At 43.2% G+C, this 19,793-nt stretch overlaps 1 protein-coding gene across 3 annotated transcripts in view; it reads right to left on the bottom strand.

Moving 5' to 3' along the window:
- The window catches only part of PTPRG (protein tyrosine phosphatase receptor type G), a 689,740-nt gene that overhangs the window by 159,534 nt on the left and 510,413 nt on the right, over positions 1–19,793 (bottom strand). For all 3 annotated transcript variants that reach the window (XM_078076474.1, XM_078076466.1, XM_078076463.1), the window contains exon 6: positions 3,371–3,437. In XM_078076474.1, coding sequence (XP_077932600.1) covers positions 3,371–3,437 — 67 coding nt within the window. The remainder of the gene's footprint in view (positions 1–3,370; positions 3,438–19,793) is intronic.

The following is a 19,793-nucleotide window of genomic DNA, read 5'->3' on the forward strand; positions in this document are numbered from 1 at the left end:
AGAGGTTTCTAGATCTCTCTCGCCGGCAGGAAAGAAGCAATGTTGCCGAGCGCAGAGCCTCAAACACGCTACATGCACTTCCACCACCAGAGACCTCCATCGACAGTGGCGCCGCTTGAAACCTTGACCGCTCGCTCCTCCGCCCGCACACTCTCGATGAACTCCTGAGGTCTAAGTGGTCACTTTGCCTGACGTGCCTCCTCGATACCCCCAAGTCTGAGTTAAACCTGCTGCTCCCCACTCTTTAGTAACGCAATGACAATGCTTAACCGTATGTGTCCCTGGAGACCTTATAAATGCAAGGAGGGCAGGTCTACGTCTGCTGTGCTCTCTCTGCCGAGCTTCGTGGGATGCCTCAATTACGCACTTAATCACTACACACGACAGGATCAAGCACTGCTTCTAAGAACCTGTGAGCATTTTAAAAGTGAGAGGACCCAGTAAAAACCTCTTTGGAAATGGGATTAGGAAGGAAGAGGTGAACCTCCGTGCCAGCCAAGGGAGGTACATGCCCAAGATCTTCCTTCTGGAGACAAACTGCCAGGAGGAGCCTTGTTAGTTGCCAGCCAATAGCTGCTGCCCCTTCAGGGCTGACCGCACTGTTCTCATGGAGGCCGGTCTCGATGGGTCTAGTCAGTGACTCCACATGGCAGGGGAACCCAACACAGGACGCCTCTCACATGCACTCTTGGCTCTGAGGTGCTTCAATGGCCTGGCCAAGACTTTCTGAGAGCTGCCTCCAGGCAGTCCTCCTAGATTCCCTCCCTGTTCAGAGAGATCAGACCTATACTGTGGTGCCGACACTGTCCCCACCCGGCCCTGCTTCTCCCTCTCCTCTTTAGCTCTCCCTGCCAGCAAATTCGCCTGCACTGAAAACCCCACCTTGCAGTCTGCCTCGGTGGGGGGCGACCAGATTTCTCATTGTCATTTCAGCTCAAAGAATATATAAGATTCTTCCTATTAAAAAAAAACAAACAAACTTAAGACTTAATGAGGAATTAATATTCTAAGATATGACTCCCAGAGCTGAAGAAATAAAACCAATTCTGAACTGTAACAGAAATTCATATTGATTTTTCCTTTGTACACATTTCTATCATCATTTCCAAGCCAGAGATTCTGTGAAGGGCACGATTATTTATGTCCCATCAAATTAACAGATCATTCAATTCCCTCACAGAACCTTCAACTTGAAAATGCTTCTAGTTCCAACAAAAGTTGTTTTAGCCATTTCAAATGTTCATTCTCTGTTGGAAGAACAACAAAAGGGAGGACTGTTACCACAATGAAGTCAGCAACAGCCGGAGAACTGGGGGTGGGGACAAAGTCAGATTTCCAAGATGTTCTCTTACTCCTTACTCTTCCCAGTCAAAGCAAAACTCAAGTGGCCTTTGGTTTCTCCTCCTCTTCTTCCAATTCTATATTTTGATATTTTCACTTATTTGTAGGTTTATCTGACTTGGCTAACATTTACGGAGCGTCTTGTTATTTACCACACACTCAGGGCGTCTTGCCCTCCCGAGGCTGACACTTTAGTAGGTGATACATGAGTAAATAAAACACACAGTTATTTCAGATACTTTTAAGTGGTTCAAAGAAAGGAACTTAGGATGACATGACAGGGAGCCGTGGGAGTGGGGAGCGGGTGGGGCATTTGATAGGATAATAAAGAAAGAACTTTCTGAGGAGGCATGAATCTGAACTGAGACCTGAAATAATAAAGGGAGACACCCTTGTGATGAGCTAAGGCAAGAACTTTCTGGACAGAAGCAGCAGAAACAGCAAATGCAAAAGCTGGGAGGGAGAGCCACCCCAGGCAGGCTGGAGGGGAAAAGAGAGGCAGCACCTTGCCTCACCTCCCTTCCAGACACCTCCCTGCGCGTCTCTCAATCACACACAGGGGGCCTGCCACACTTCTACTGTATAAGTAAGTAAACTCCCTTTTGCAGGGAATTATTTCTGGTAGGTCTCCTCTGACTTCTCCATTAGGAAGTAGTGTTGAAACCACATCCCAGGCATCTCTGCCACCCTCCCAGCAACAGGGAAACATAGAAGAGCATATACAGAACAGCCTCTGGAAGGGTAATTGTGGATACTGAGCAAGGATAACACGATTATGTTAGCAGAGAGCCCATGAACCAAATGATGACTACGCAGCGAGTTCACAGAGATTTGGGGATCTGGGAGCTAACAGAAGCCTTTGCTTACCTTTAACATTCGGAATCTCCTTCAATTATCATTGCGGAAATAAGAACACACAGATCTACTTAAAGGCCATAGCTGGTGGAGCGCTTCCTCTCTGACCGAAGAATAGGTACCTATTTCGAAGATTCTAGAACTCTCCATGGTGTGTTTGTTTTAAAACAGGACAAAAAGTCAGGGGGAATGAAGATCTACTCATCATTTACTACATTTCAAACCCCCCAAACTCAGTCTACACTATGGATTTCTGGAAGGGGTTTGATCAACTGAGTATCCGCACGCTGACAACTGGTTTTAGTTTCCCTGAGAGAAATGGGGTAAGATGTCTGTTAAGCTCTGCAGAGTTGGCTAATGTCGAAAGACAGTCCTCCCAGAAAGGTGTGAAGATGTTTTATCACAGCTGTGGAGATGAAGGGGAGATTTATTATGGTTACTAATGCTATTTCTGTCAATGTCTTTGGAATCCTAATTAGATTATTAAAACTTTGCAAATCACTGCATTACCTCCAAGACTCCACACCTCCCTGTGACAAGGGTACTTTTGAAATTAGAGGATTCTGATGTCATAGGTAATGATGCATTGCCGATAATTAAGTTGCAGGGAAATTCCTCCAATAAAAACCAGTTGGGAAAGAGAGAACCCATTTATCTTACTTTCTCTCCCAGTTTTATGTCTGAGGATAAGACGTCTGCTGCCCAGAACACGGCCTAGCTTTCTCCACGCTAGCAGCTGATGATGCTTGCTCACACGCGGCAAAGTTTAATGACTTGTCACAGCTACTTACATTTTTTTCCCTAAATCTGAGAGGCAAATCAAGAAATTTATTAATGCAAAGATATTTGAAAGAAGAATATTTTTAAGAGAGACAGGAGACAGTGGCAGGTTCAGTGCATACCAATAGTACATCTTAGGGTGCTTTGATTTATAACATAGGCATTCAAAGTGGTACCTGAAGAGAAACAAATTGCTTACTGTTAACCCAAATCCATTTGCAGGTAATAAATGGGCATGCTCTTTACCCATCAAATAATGACTCTAATGCCCTTCAATATTAGAGGATGAGGAATGGGTGTCACCCTCTGTCCTCTGCAAGATAACCCTCTTCCTTTAGGTGGAGACCTTAGCTCTTCACATCCCAGTAAAAAGAAGCGTGCGTGGCTTACTTACCATGATGTACGACGCCCTTCAACCCATGGATAATAGGATCCAGTGCGGAATTGTCCCTTGGACTGACCTACATGTAAAGGAAACATGATTGGTTAAATCTATTCTGGCATCAGACACAACAGCCTCAGTTTAATCTTCTGAAGAGAAGGGGGGAAAATAGATGTTATCTAGCAGGCTGTGTAGGTCTTCCATAGACCATGGCTCTCACCAAACACAAGAGATTTACGATATCATAAAATCAAGTGAGGAAGTCTAAATCAAAAGAAAGAAACTTCTCAGAATACATTAGAACAGGAGAGAAATACCACAGCCCCAGTAAAATCTTAAAAAGCAACTGCAAGACTTCCCTCTTGCTTTTGTTTTATTAAAAGTACACCTGGATCTGCTAAAAAGTCATTGAAAGTCATCAAAGAGTAATCCATCATTGACTGAATATTTCAATACCTTCTTGTGATGTGTTTTTTTTTCTCTCCTTTTTGGAAAATGGATCTGTGCCCTGCCAGCCCCCTCTCCTTTCTAAGGCTCCCAGTCTCCTGTGCTTTACCCCATACTATAAGAGGAATTTCTAAGAGTCAAAGCAGGAGAGGGGAGGACAGGACAGGAGGGGAGCCTGAAGAGAAACTGTCTCCCAACTTCATTTCCCCTGGGGTTTTTAATTCCCCCAAAGTCAAGCCTCTTACCCATTTTTCCCTAACTTTCTGATATTACTCAGCACAAATTCTCATTCTTGCCCTTTCTAGAAGGCTACAATTCCACCAGCATACTGTAATTTTGGTTTTGAGGTACTTTTAGACACGTTACTGAAGTATTTATAAATAAAATGAAATGAAATTACATCTAGATTTTACTCCAAAATAAACCAGGAGTGGATAGCCATTCAGGCAGCGAGCAGGGCATAGATGCAGTGAGACTGGCACTCAATCAATCATTTATGACCTTAAATGAGGCATATCGAGTGCATCTTGATATACTTTTCTCTACTTTTGTGGATGACTAACTTTTCCCAAATAGTTTTCCAAAATCCATTCTCTGTGGTCAGCATATCTCCTGAATTTTTTTCCAGGGGTGATATTTTTATTTAATCCACTTCTAACATAATGAAGTTGTGATACTGGTGAACCTTTCAACGTGTAGCAAGACCCAACTTGATGTCTCCTAGTTAATTCAGCACCATGTTAGGTGAAAATTTTAAGGTAACTGAAAATTTTCCACATTCCTCCCCCCGCCCCTTACAAATTGTCCGTTGGGTTGCTGCTCCTAGTTTGCTCTCAGACAATACCCATACTTCATGCATTTCTTTCTCTTCTCTGCTTCAGCATCTCCAAGTGAGAGTAGTGGTTCTCAACTGGAGGTGGATTTTACCTATCTCCCACTCCCTACCCCACCCAGGGGACATTGGGCCATGACTGCAGACATTGTTGGTTGTCACAAGTAGGCTTGAAGAGGGAGGGGCTACTAGCATCACATGGATAGAGGCAGGGCTGCTGCTAAAAATGTCATAATGTTCAGAATAGGACCCCACACAGCAAGAAATTACCTGGCCCAGGTGTCCATGGGGCAGAAGTTGAGGTTGAGAAATTTGGGTTACGTGCTCTATGAGGTAACAGTGATTACCTATTAATGTCTGGAGCCCTGAGTTATGACTAAATTCAAATACAGGTACCATTAGGTATGGTGTTATGTTTACAGACTAATAAAGTGAGGTGGAATTTGGTAGTACACCGTAAACACTACAGGTACTTAAAAAACGATCAATGAATAAGAACCGAGTGTGTATCAGATCACAACGGTGGAATTCTGGGAGTTGGCATTAGCGTACCTCCAAATTGCCTGACAGGAAGCCCTAGCCAGGGCTTTAACGTACCGGTTGAGCACAAAACATTCTTGAAAGGCAAACATTCACAAAAAATACACCGAAGTGAAACATTCATATTTACACCATAGCAAATACTTACCAATATTTTAAAAACCTGGTCAAAAATGGAATCACAACTCAAGAATGCAAGACAAGTGAGTCTACCAGTAAATGTGGCCAAGTTTCCAAAGTGAAAGAATAAAGTAAGAGCTGAGAGAAATATCCCATATCAAATTGAAGTTAGAGACAAAAACATGGTCTTCCTTCTCCCTTGTCCAGATTCAGTCTGGCAGAGAAGTTTATGCCAGTTCAACTTCCCGTAGTTACTCTCACATCTGTGGGAAATGGCAAAAGGGCCACAAACTCCCGCCATCCCTGTCACACATATCTCTGAGCTTTTACTTGGCCACTCCTCCCATCAAGAGGGTCTATCAGCTTCTCCCCTCTTTGAAACTGGGCTTGACCACATCACTTGCTTTGGCCAGTGGGACATTGGGGAACATGATATAGGGCTTGCCTGCCAGAGGTTTATCCTCTCTTGTTACTCTTTGGAATCCTGAGACCACCAGCTGAAGAATCCCAGGCTAGTCTCCTGGAGGATGAGACAACATGGAGCAGACAGGCAGTCCCCGCTGAGGTCGTTCCAGACTCGCCAGCCTCAGAAGAACTACCTGAAGTCTGCAGAGACCACCCAAACAGGTCCCAACCAGAAGAACTGACCAGCTAACCTACAGAGTCATAAAGCAATAAAATAATTGTTATGTTAACTAATCTGGATCATTTAATACAGCAGAAAATTTAGCTATTAGAGTTTCTATGAGTGTGTGTAGAAGTGAAGGATTGGGGACAGACTATGATGCCAATAATTTTCTTAACCAATACGCTTTGCTTATGATTTGTCATAAAGGTTTCTCAGTGAGACTCCACATACCAAGACACAGCATCTACCCTCAACCTAATTAACTCATGCATTTCGCAAAAACCATGTTCCCCCTCCTCTACCAGGGCAATATTTCACAGACACTTTAATTTTCAATCCCAACGGTGGGGGGGGCGATGTTTTGTAGTCAGGGGGACCTTTTAATGCATTCAGTCTTATTTGATGATGAGAAAACTCAAAGAAAATGTTCCTAACCCCACATGACTTAAACCTACCAGTAACATTTGGAGCTCATACAAGAGGAAAATAACCAGGCAACCTAATGCAGGTTTACTTTCTGACCACCTCTGGCTACAGTATCTCCATGTCTGATTACTCAGGTCTGGTCTCATTCAAGCTCAAAGGCTTGACCCCAGACTTTAAGCAACCCCATACATGAAAACACCTTCTACAATGCCCATTCACCTCCACAGGCCCCACTGCTAGTTTCCATGGCTGGAGTTGAGAAGACGGATCAGGAGAAGGGGAGAAAATAACAGAGATTATTATTGGCTGGTCCAAGTAACTTACTAATAATACTGAGCTTACTCTCCAGTCTGTGTCTTGGTTCCAAAACTCAGGGTGGGAATCCAAATAGCATGCTAATAAGTGGGTTTGTTCCAGTAAAGGCACCACCCTAACTGAAATAATCCCTTCCATTTACTGTTTCAATCAATTTGTCACTTAAAAAAAAAAAATTCACAAACATAAGCTAAGCAATTTGGACAGCTTTGAAATATGCCTACAGTGAAGAAGGCTATTTGAGCAACCCGTATTTACATTCTGGTCTCAATCCAGAGTAGAGGGGGCAAGGGGTGGGGGGAAAAATGAAATTTCGAGTCAGGGATGAACCCTTAGAGCTTCCGTGTCCTCACCTGTAAAATGGGGATATAATTTCATAATGCTGTCCTAAGGATTACATGCGCAAAGCTTGGAGTGTCACACTGAATCCAAATGCAACATTCAAGAGGGATGGAGATGACTGGGCAACAACCTGACCCAAACGGTCACATTTAAATGAGTGTCAAATGACAGCAATTTCATCCCTGAACTTCTCAATGTACTTGGCTCTAAAAGTAATACCTACTTGAGCTCACATTTCAAAAGATCCAAATTTATGTTTTATTTGACATCCACTCAACTTCATAATGCCCTGCTCCTTTTAAAGCCACATGAGGAGGTTTCCTGGCTCTTGAAATTTGCCACCTTCCACTCCGAGATCAAAGGAGTTGTGCAGTAATACTGAGAAGGTGGCAATTGCACAAATGAGCTTAAAATGGCCTCGAAGAAATGGAACCCCCTTCCTCCCCGCCTTACCCAGCCACCTTCCCCTGTGGTTTGTGCTCTCACAGCAAAACTTAGCTCCTGGCCCTTCCATTTCAGAGCAGCTTTCGTGGCATTAGTCATCTTCAAAAGGACGGCATGCCCGCAACAGAGGGCTCTGAATTAAAGCCTTTAAGTTGTCTTCAGATATAACAAACTACACAGAGACATCAGCAATTCACAAAACCGTGACACGTACGTTTGGGCAAAAGGCCAAATTCATAGGAATGCCTGATGAAATCTAATCTTCATAACATTCTCTTTCCAAAAAATAGACCATGTTAAGGACTGAACCAACTATCAGATTCGTAACCAAGTTATCAATAATCTCTAGAGCTGTGTCTGGAATCCAGGCCCTTAGGAGGACCTTGTGGTCTCTCCTGCTGGAAGCAAGATGAAACGGAAGCAGAGAGGCCCCAGCGTTCAGATATCTGCCGCCATCTACTTTTCCAGTCCACTGTGCCATTTGGCCCTTGACTTGGATCCTGATTATCTTCAATCTCTCAAGTCCTGGCCATCTGCTAACTAGAATGACCAAGACAACCTGCTTGCCTTGAATCCAACATCGCGCCTTTAGTCCTATACACATCCAGCCAATATCCTCTTGTGGGAAAAAGGATTTATGCCTGCTGGGAGTGAATGGCTACACCATTGAACCGTGCCTGCAAAGGAAAGTGACGAACAGCAGGACCTGTTTGGCCTTCCTGAACTGCAGAGGCAATGATCCAGCCCCTCCGAGGGTCAGTGGGTAACTGTGTCCTCTGATCAGGACAAGGGCAGGCACTTCTCAGGAGATCTGATTTCAGATCTGATTCTCCTCTTCCTCCCACAGCTCTAACCTAAAGAGCCACGTAACAAGGATGCCTCAGCTTCTTTCATTCTGACCTCAACACCTTGGTTACCACTCACCACATTTTGATTCAAGTTGCCTTCAAGAGCTTCCTGGCTCAAATCATTCATAACTTGGCCATGTTCACAAACTGCATTTTGGCTAAGCCCGACGCAGAGACAGAACACAGACCAGATTTCTTTATTAATAAATTAAACGCTGGTCGATAACTTAGGAAATATGTCTATGTTCAAGGAGACAAGCATAGCATCAAACCACTAACCCACTGATCCACACTGAAAACACTGTTCTTCTCCTGACTTTCCTTATAAATATTCACAAATAGGGCTTTTCTTCATGTACAGCCTACAGCCTCAGTGTCCGATGGGAGAAATTTCTTTTTTTCTCTTTTGACATCCCAACGATGTTTTCTATTGTCTCCTGACTGTTGCTGCTGCTATGGGATCACAAAAGGCAGTATCAGAGGTCTTGGTGTATTTAGCACCCCCAAGTGCCATGGAATAAGGTCAGAGAGAAAACAGAGACCCAATCCAGAATGAGGCATGGCAAAGGAAAAAGGAGCTCTGTGAAGCTATAGGGACTTTCATGGAAGGAGGGATTTTAGTCTCCCAGCCAACTAAAGGCAAGTCACCAAGTGTGGACTCCTGGCTAGGAGGACTGGTTTAACTTTGAATAATAGATTTCCAGAATCATACTTTAAGCCTTATCTCATAGATATGCCGAACATTACAGATGCATCTCACAAGAGAGGCAAGAGCTCCTGGGTGGGGGGGTGGGAGAGTGGGGAGGGAGGGTATGGCCCTGTATCATCATGCATTTTCCGGCACTTGACGGGACACCCTCTTGGGACTGGTTTCCATCAACAGATGAGGGAAGGAATTAATATGAAAAGGCAACACAATTATAAATGCTAATAGAATTCACTCCCCCCCACCCATGGAGCTGGAGCAATGACACAGCTTACTTACTGTTAATTCATAACATTAGTGGAAACCAGTCAATTTACAAGTTATTCATCTCCAGGGTATTGAGATGCGTGGCCAGAGAAGGCCATGGAGGAAATGAATTTAATGCTCTTGGTCTACTTAAACGGACCTTCTCTATCCCTCTGCTCCCACCACTCCTGCTCACCAGAGTATTTACCACTTAATTGTCAGACTTGGCTTGGAGGAGTCTATTACTGGAAAAACTAACCCAGCAGGGTGACAGCGAGGCCCAGTAGCAAATCTGCACTACTGCGGATCTTGCCAGCAGCATCCTTGCCTATTGTCAATGCAGGCGATTTCTCCTTTTCATGAGGATCAAACTGTCCCGGACTGAGTAGACAATGCCATTTCCTCTGGCTTTGGACTCACTCAAAAACTCAATTTCAAAGCCAAGGCAGGAGAGAGAGAGAGAGAAAATGGGCAGGCTGGGGCACCTGACGAATGGAACTTCCACATGGTGATTTTTGTCCTTCTTTGTCTTTTTAATGCATTGTGTTTCAGAGCCAAGAAGGTAGTGGGGAAGCCTTTACTGCAGTTCTAAACAGAGACACAGAACCTGTCTGTCCCACCCCTGCCAGACTTCTCAAAGTAAAGGTTGCTCTTGAACTGGAAAGAGGCAAAAAAAAAAAAAAAAAACCAAAAAAACCCAACCTAGCAAAGTAGGACCGAGAGTCTTAGGCTAGAGTGCAAACCATTTCACATGGATATTGTTATGATTTTTGAATTTAAGGGGGGAAAAAAAGGGGCATGCAATCTGGGGAAGCCTAGGGCAAGAGAAGCTTATTTCAGGTTCAGTGACTCTCGCCTGCAAGTTTCTCTCGATTCAGTGTGGCAGTGCTGGACAACTTGGCCTTTCTCTTGTTAATAATCCTGCCATGCACTGAAAAGCCCCAACAATATCAAAGTCTTAGGGGAGAAAGCAGAGCGGACTGCTTCCACAGGGAGCAAGTGGCTTCAACCAAAACACATTACATGTGAACTCTCACCCTGGCTTTCTCATTCCCCGAAGCAAAAAGCTGCTTAGGGCAGTCCATTTACAAAAGACTCTGAATCCAGAAAGCACTGTGTGGGGACTGCTTTAAATCCCTACCATGTGTGCAGCAAGAAAAATATAGAAGATGAGGCATATCGGATCAAAGGGGTCACCAGATTGATCCTTCTCTTGAAAACATTCCTCCTTAGAAGTAGGTAAGGTCATCAGGTTGGAAATAAATGAAGCATCCAGACGGTGGTATGAGGGATGGGGGAAGACTCTGTAAATACCATGTAGGTACTATATATAAAATATTAAAATGACCTTGCTCATCTTACAGTTCTATAAAGAGGTGATGGGAAAATGGAATGATGCCCTTGGCCTAAATGGCAAGAACGCAGGTCTTATACTCATTCATTCAATAACTATGTGCCGTGTGCCAACTGCATGCTGTAGTGGGCTGACACTAAGATGGCCCTCAACGATCCCCAGCTCCAGGTTTTTAGGCCCTTGTGTAATCTCCTCCCTTTGAGGATGGGCTGGATCTAGCAGCTTCCTTTTAACAAGTAGAATGTAGCCGAGCCAAAAAAGACACCCTTCAATGATTAGGTTATAAGAGATTCTAACCTCCATCTTGCTCTCACTATGGTTTCCTTGGCTTGCACACTTTGGTGAAGTAAACAGCCATGCTAAAGAAGCCCATATGGTGAGGAACTGATGGTGGGCTCTGGCCAACAGCCAGAAGGAAACTGAGGACCTCATTCAAAGAGCCCTTGAGGAAGTGAATCCTTCCCCAGCTGAACTTTCAGATGAGACCTCAATACTGGCTGACACTTTGATTGCAGCCTGCTTAGAAACCAGGAAGCAGGGGGGGTCACAGAAACTATGAGATGATAAATGCGTGTGGTTTCAGCTGCTAAGCTTGTGGTTATCTGTTATGCAGCAGTAGATAACCACATGCCAAGAACTAGGGGCTGGGCTACGGCACGGAACAAATCACAGACCTCCTCCTCACGGATCTGACAGTCCAGTGCTCATTCCCACAGGGAGATGAGGGCACTGGCCTCCCTAAAAAATCCACACGTCACCATTTTCCTTACACTGCTGTATCAGCTCTTCAAGGCAGTCCCCACCCCTCTGAACAGGTTCTTGCCTCTCACAGACCTGAATGCTATGTTGCATCACAGCTTCTAGAGTTTGAGGGGAAGCAGTATGTTTAAAATCCAAGTTCCAACCAGGAAATTTGGCAAAAATAGTGAGCAAACCCCAAATGGAGCAAACAGCCATCCATAATCAATTCTGGGACAAAGCATTTTCAGTAGCTTTTATGTTTGAACAAACATAGGAAAACGATAAATTTCAGCAGCAAACCCAAGGCTTTCTCCAAGAAAGATGTCCCTGGGCAAGGTGCACAGCAAAATGCACCAGTGTGAGCAGCTGCTGCTTCTGATTCACAGCAACCAAGCTAAGTGCAGACTAATTACACACTTCACACCTTTTCTTTTGGAAGGGGCATTTCTTCTCTGTGCCTCTTTTAGAGCACTGGATGATTGCTCCCATAGTGTAGCCTCTGAAGATTCATTAAGTATCAATCCACTTTTCCCAAGCAATATCTCATGGGGCATTCCCTATTCCAAACCACACACTTATGTGAAGGATTTGGTGCCCGATACTGTAAATGGGACTTTATGCCATCACTGGCCTCAGGACTCAATCCATTAACTCATTTAAACATCCCATGTCATCCACCAACAAACCAGTGAAAATTGTTTTCAGGATACTATCATTAACGTTGGAGTATCTGATTTAAGAGCCTTAGTTAAGCAATGTTTTGGGGGATACAAGAAATTATTTAAGTGTACAAATGTCTTCAAATCTATAAATTAGGAAAATTCCTTTCAAGTACGTGATAGTCTACAGGAGGGCCAGCCCCATCTCAGGAAGGACACAGATTAATGCTAACTGAACACTTCAGCTTTGTATGGAAAATGCACCTGAGTTCAACAGAGGATAAAATTAAATTGCAATGAGGAAAGACAAAATCTTTCCCAGCAGGTCTTGACTGATAGAACGTGTTATTTGTAGCAGAACAAAATGGAAAACCAGAAAGTTTGTTCCCAGCAATCATTGGGAACTGGGCCAACTTTCTCTCCTTTGAGAAAATGATACGATTTCTTCATAGAGCATGCAGTCTACTTATTTAGGCAACAGTGCTCAGGATCTTCCAATTCCTCCAGCAGCTCACTTGAAAAAAAATGGCCCCAGTAGGGGAGGTATAGGTAATATTTAACCAGGAAGAGGTTTATCTTGTGAAAACTGTCATTGATAATGACCTGAGAATAAATCACTTCTTGGAAAACAATGAGCATGCATCTCCTGTGATGAACTCATCAGAAACTTGCATGTATAAGACTAGCATAGGGGTTAAGCAGAGTTTTTGAAACCAGGTTGGTAGACCCAGGTTCAAAACCCCTCTTCCACTTGACAGTTGGTGATCATGTGAAAGTGAATTACAATTTCACTGTGCCTCAGTTTCCTCATCTGTAAAAAAATGATTACTGCCCCCTAACCCCACAGGGTTGTTAAGAGGATTAAATGAATGTTCAGCACAGTGCCTAACATACCCAGGATTCTATAAAACTAGCCATAGCTACTCTTACCCCAAAGGGGAAGGCATGCCCTGCTGGTACCCAGAAACACACATAAAGATACAAGTACAGTTACTTCTGGTTACAGACAGACCAACAGTATCAGGGTTCCAAGCTAAATCCAGCCAAGCATAAGCTCCCCCACCCCAATTTGTCATTTCAGTAATATGGTAACATCTTTCCACCCAGTAGACCAGGAATTAATTTCCACCCAACCCAGGAATTATTTTCTTTCCACACCCACATATGATGATATCAGAAAAGTCCAGAAGAGGGGCGCCTGGGTGGCTCAGTCGGTTAAGCAACTGCCTTCAGCTCAGGTCATGATCCTGGGGTCCTGGGATCGAGCCCCGCGTCGGGCTCCCTGCTCGGCGGGAGGCCTGCTTCTCCCTCTCCCACTTCCCCTACTTGTGTTCCCCCTCACGCTGTCTCTCTCTCTGTCAATTAAATAAATAAATAAAATCTTTAAAAAAAAAAAAAAAAGAAAGTCCAGAAGATTCTACCTCCTAAACATACCTCTCTCCAGCTCCTCCATTCTGCTGCCTAGCCTACCATCACTCTGAACCTAAACGACCTCCAACAGCCTCACCTAACCGGCTTCCCTACTTTGTCTACTGTACCCTCCAAGTACTGGCATCACCTTTAATCAGCTTTAAAAGAGCAAGAAAAACAAACAACAACAATGATGAAATACTGTTCTGACTGACCTGAGATAGGATCTGGGCATCTGGATGTTTGAAAGCTCCCTGGTGATTCTGACAGTGAGAACCACTGGGTTAGCATGATCCTTCAAAAGGTAAATCTAATCACAACACACGCCTGGTTAGCAGTTCTCCAGGATCTGGGCCAAGGCCCTCTGCAGATTCGTACTGCCACGATTCCCATGGTTCACCACAGTCCGGCCTCGCCAGCCTTCCTCCTCCTTCTTCCTCAGATACTCTTGGGTCTTTTCACTTTGGCCCTGGCCCTGTCCCCTCTGTCTAGAATGCTCCTCAGTCTGATCCTTGCAGGGTGGGTTCTCCCTCTTCAGATCTCAGCTACAAGAGGCTCTCCCCAACCACCCCAATGAAACTGGCCATCCCAAATATCTGCTAACTCATCACTCTCTTGTTCCTCCCTACACCAGTCTCTGCCTTGTCACTAGCTGAAGCTCAGAGGGCAACACAGGTGGTTGGTCCACTGAGGAAATCCAGGCTTCGGGGAGGGAGTCCTCCAAGTTGAAGTAAGTCAGAGGTCTTCATCCCCCCCAGTGTCACCAGGTGCTACCTGTAATGCACCCTCTGTCATAGCACGACCTGCTTAAACACCTGTCTCCCTGACTGGGCTGACAGCTTCCTGAAGGCGGGGCTCATCCTTCACTTAATTTGATTTTCTATTCCCAGCTCCATCCACCTGAGTACCAGCACCGAGCAGACACTAACAAATGTTTGCTTTCCAGAAAGAACAACAAGTAGCTTTAAAGGGGCAAGAAGGGGGAAAAAATAAGAGAGAAAAAAAAAGATAAGAGAAAATTTTAGCCAAGAAATCTGGGATTTATGTCCAAAGAATCTGATTCCAGTTCTGGCTTTGTATTGGTTGTGTGACCTGAGGTCCATGACTTGATACCTCTGGGCAAGTGGACAGTGATTCACACCTCCTGGGGCAGGCCTGCAGGTGTAGAATGAAAGGATGTGAATGACAACAGGCATCACATTCCACAGCATACAGACCAGGGGACTATTATTATGAGGTGAGTTTTGGTTTTATTTTCTTCCAAATTCACAACTGAAAAGTAGTGTGGTTGATAAAGGAAGACTTTGGAAGGAAAGGAAAAAGCAAAACAAACAAGTAAATAGACTAAAATAATTATTAATGAAGACTGCTAAAGCAAAATAAAATAAAATCAACAAATATATTTTTTTAATGGATCATAATTTGTTCCTAATTGGTTAAATACAGTATGGTCTTCAAAGTCACATTGCCTTGGTTCAAGTCAAAGTTCCATCACTGATGGGGTGTGACAGGGTTCAGCAAACTACGGTCATTGAGAAAATTGTACCCACTATCTGTTTTTGTAAATAAAGTTTTATTGGGACACATCTGAGCCCATTGGTTTACATATTGTTTGTGGCTACTTTCTGGCTACAATGAGAGTTGAGCAGCAAAGCCAAAAATACTTACTATCTGACCTTTCCAGAGAAAGTTTGCCAGTCCTGGCTTCAGGTAAATAAATTACCTCACTTCCCTAAGCCTCAGTGTCCTCAGTCTATGAAATGGAGATACTAACCATATATCCCTCATAGGGCTGTTGAGAAAGTTAAATGAGATACTTAGCACAGCGCCAGGCATTTATATGAAGAATTTGGTAAGTTCTGAATAGTAAATATTTTTGTTCAATCATCAGTGCTAAACTATCCAATCAACCAACCACCTGCCTATTCATTAATTGACTCACTAACTTATAAAAATCAACAAATATTGGGGCATCTGCCTGGCTCCGTCAGTAGAGTCTGTGAATGTTGATCTCAGGGTCATGAGTTCAAGCCTCACGTTGGGTGCGGAGCCTACTTAAGAAAAAATAAAATAAAATCAACAAATATTTACAAAGCACCTAATAAGTGCCAACAATTGAAGTAGGATCTATTTGGCTGCACATGTATCTATTAGATGAACAAAAGGACATGAAACACAAGAGTATGAATTTTTCTGTCCATAATGTTCTCAAAGCCTATGAGCTATGCAACAGTGACATGAGTATTAGGAGGTATAGTATTAGGACTGTGTCAACCAGACTTTGAGCTTTGTTTTGTTTGAAGAGTTATAATAGGAAGCCAGTGGACTCTTCCATGGTAAGACTTCAAAAAAATCTTCGGGGAATGGCTGATTGATTGATGGTTGTTACAACTCCGGAGCAGGGAGTTCCAATGATGGCACAAAATCTGCCCAAGTTTTACGGCACAGGAAATGAACTGTGTCCATCTGTAAACATCACATGAAAATCTCCTAAAATCTAGGAACAACTTTTGGCAGGTGTTGTGCTAGTCAGACATGAATATCACTGCAAAAGTAATTCAAAGAGGCTAACACTGCATCGGGAAACACGAGAGTTGCTTTAGAATGTTAAATCTGTGAAGTCCAACACTGCTCGCTATATGAGACGCAGAGCAATCATTCTGTTGATAGAAGAGTATAGAGAATGAGCCACATAAAGTGGTCAGCTGATGGGGAGCGTCCCCTTTCAGTTCCCAAACTTTCTTATAATTCTGGATAAAACCTTTATAAAATGTATTGCACGCTTTAATAAGAGGTCTCATTAACCATCAACTCTAAGATGCAGATGTCCTTAGATTAAAATGGCCCTCCCATGGACACTGGAGCCCCAGATGAAATATGTGCTGTGATTTACTTTTCATCTGGATTTTAAATTGAGATACAACATAAAACAATAAAGTACACAAACCTTAGGTATACAGCTATAGGACTTTTCACAGATGTATACACCCTTGTCATCTCAGTGCAGATGAAGACAAACATTTCCAGCATCCCAGCAGGCGCCCTTATGACACCCCCCCCACCAGTTGGTAACCCCTCCATATTCCATATATATTTAGAATAGAATCATACAGTCTCTCATTTCAACTGCTTTTACTCATCACGGTATCAATGAGATTCATCCATGTTCCATGTAGCAATAGTTCTTTTTTTTATTACTGTAGAGAATACGATCATATGAATATATCATAATTTATTCATCCAACCTTTGCTATTTTCGTGGAAAATTATGTCTCTTTCTGTCATATAAACCATGACCAATTTGACATAGTTTATGGTACGGTTTTCAGCCAATAAAGCACCTAAGAGTGCGGTACAACGTCTCGGGAAAGTAGGCAGCAGAGCTATGATACTGAATTTGAACTGTATGCAAATGGTGCCAAAAGGCATGGCTGATACTATGACAGACTAACCATCTGTCCCATGACCAGGGGAGTCAGCAGAGCATCATGGTCAAGTGCAAGGTCTCTGAGAGTTGGGCAGATCCTCAGGTTTCAGTTCTGGATATCAGGCTGACTTTGGGCAAGTCATTTAACCTCATTGCAATTCTGTTCTCTCAACCTCAAAATAAGCAGTGAAAAATTCAGTAAACACAGTTTTCATAACCTCTTACGGCTGTCATGAGAACTGATGCTATAATCCACTTACGGAATATGCACCCTCAACTACTATTATCACTGTACCATAGTAATACAATATATAAAATACATTTGGAAAAGTTGCTTACAATATACACAAACTCTGGCTAATTAAAAACATCATAGTGGGGCGCCTGGGTGGCTCAGTTGTTAAGCGTCTGCCTTCGGCTCAGGTCATGATCCCAGGGTCCTGGGATCGAGCCCCGCGTCGGGCTCCCTGCTCTGCAGGAAGCCTGCTTCTCCCTCTCCCACTCCCCCTACTTGTGTTCCTGCTCTCACTATCTCTCTCTATCAAATAAATAAAATCTTAAAAAAAAAAAATCTTTAAAAAAATCATAGTAAGCTGATTTTTGTAATAACCCTCCTACTTACATTCTCTCCCACTATGAGAATGTGTCTTGGATCAATCAATACGGTGCTTGGTGCAGTTACACTCTATAATGTAAGTTGAAATTCTTAGATAATAAAGAGAAATTAATAGTACTTCAAGCACATATATAAGTGATATATGAATTCTCTTCTTTGCGCTTAGCTGTCAGTGAAGAGCAAACATGAGTTTCAGAGTCTTTCCTCCATGCTCAATCATTTTTACAGAGCAGTAACCCACCTGCTTATATTCCAACCCCTTGAAAATCTGTTGGTATAACTAAAAACTAAAGAATGCCATTTTAGTTGGGAGTCTGTGTCAGAGATAAACATTCTTTTTAATCTCCTGAGGGAAAGGAAAATTTTCATTTGTGATTTTTAGTCATTTGCATTAGTGTTGGGAAGATAAACCTACAGGAGGTTTATCTATGAATTTGAGACCCTCTGTATATACCACCTCCCATGAAACCGAAGGGAGATTAAAATTCTGTCTGGTTGGAAGTCAGGCCACTGGGGTACAGAAGAGGCGGGAGGCAGGATGATAAGAGAAGAGACAAACGTGATCATGGCCTGGAAATCTATATTTTCCTGATGGCTTGAAAATCTATAAGTTTTGACTGTGACTCTGTACAGCTAAAGCAGTTAGTTGGATCCCATTTTAGCAAGGTTATAGCTACTACTACTAGTCCAAGAGTATAAATTGCTTATTTATTTTGGATTAAAAAATTGGTTACTTTCTGAATTAACTTTGTACGTTTTTGTTGTTGTTGTTTCCTATCGACCTTCTTATACACTTTCAACAGTTGAAATGGGTGAAGTCATTAGGCTACTACACATAGAAGAGAGGAGGAATGAGACGGTATAATAGCACAAAAATTTTGTACATTAAAATAATGACTTCCAGAACAAAAATGCCCCGTGTTGATGAGAAACTTGTCAAGTAGGTACTGGCAGACTTGGTTCGAGTAGTATCATCTGTGACAACCTTCCAAAATTGCTGGGCATACTCATTACCCCAGGAAATCTACTTCTAAGAATTTATATAAAGAAAAAAATTTGGATAAGTGAGTAAGGGCACAGACAAGTGACTATAACACTTTGGTGTTGCTCGTTATAGGGAAAATTAGAAACAACTTAAAAAAATCTATTAATAGCTAACTGGTTAAATTATGGTATCAGTATAACAGAATAAAGTGGTTAAAACAGGGCAAGGAAAATCTATACCTACCAATATCAAGACATGTCCATGACACACTACTAGGGTCAAAACCACTTCATAGTAGAGTTTCATCCTACTTAGGTGACACATATGTATAAATGCTTTTAAAACTCCTGACTGCTGGGGAGCCTGGGTGGCTCAGTCAGTTAGGGGTCTGCCTTCGGCTCAGGTCATGATCCCAGGGTCCTGGGATCAAGCCCTGAATCGGGCTCCCTGCTCAGTGGGGAGTCTGCTTCTCCTTCTGCCTGACGCAACCCCTGCTCATGCTCTCTCTTTCTGGCTCACTCTCTATCAAATAAATAAAATCTTAAAAAAAAAAAGAATTTAAAACTCCTGATTGCAGATAGAACAAGCATCAGCTCTTTGGAGGGTGGGATCAAGGGCAACCCAGTTTCCTTTCTCCTTAACGGGCCCTGCCCTCACGCTGTTTGAAATTTGTACATGATTATTTTTAGAACCAGAAAAAAATGTATTTGCTTTTCGAGAAAACACTGCATTCAAATACTGATCTATCTGTATATATCGATTTTGATAAATTTGTATGTATATCAAATATTCACATAAACGAATTCATTCATATATGCCTATCTTAAAGCAAGCCAGTGTTTTGGCAAAGACAACCCAGGGCCAGTGACACCAACAGTGTTGCCTTGGCTTCCAATGGGCTGCTGTCTTTCTGACACACTGTCGAGAGGTTGGAAAACCAGAGGCCACATTCCCATACCACTCCTCTTGCATCCACCCCCTCCTCCTGGGGGATGGGGACAGAAAATGCCACTAAATGAACATCTCCATGGACCTTAACAAGCCCCGCCTCACCCTGACCTGGGCTAGGAAAACAGAGAAGTGTTTTGCTAAGCTAAGCATAAGCAGCTGTTTTCCCAAACAGGTGCAGAGTGAAATCCACTCGGAGACAGGAATCACTGTTTTTAATCCCGTGAATTGTGCAGCACGTGATTCTCTATACTGGGGTTGGATTTCAAGGGACTTGCTCTGCGCTGAAGGGTAGGTGCTCTGCGCTGAGCAAACACACTGCACAGTGAAGCTGGAGGAACACCACAGCCCAGGGGTGCAAAAGCAGACACGGGATGCCCAGCTCCTCCAGCAGCCTTTGT

The sequence above is a fragment of the Halichoerus grypus genome, chromosome 1 (assembly GCF_964656455.1).
Source record: "Halichoerus grypus chromosome 1, mHalGry1.hap1.1, whole genome shotgun sequence".
NCBI lineage: Eukaryota > Metazoa > Chordata > Mammalia > Carnivora > Phocidae > Halichoerus > Halichoerus grypus.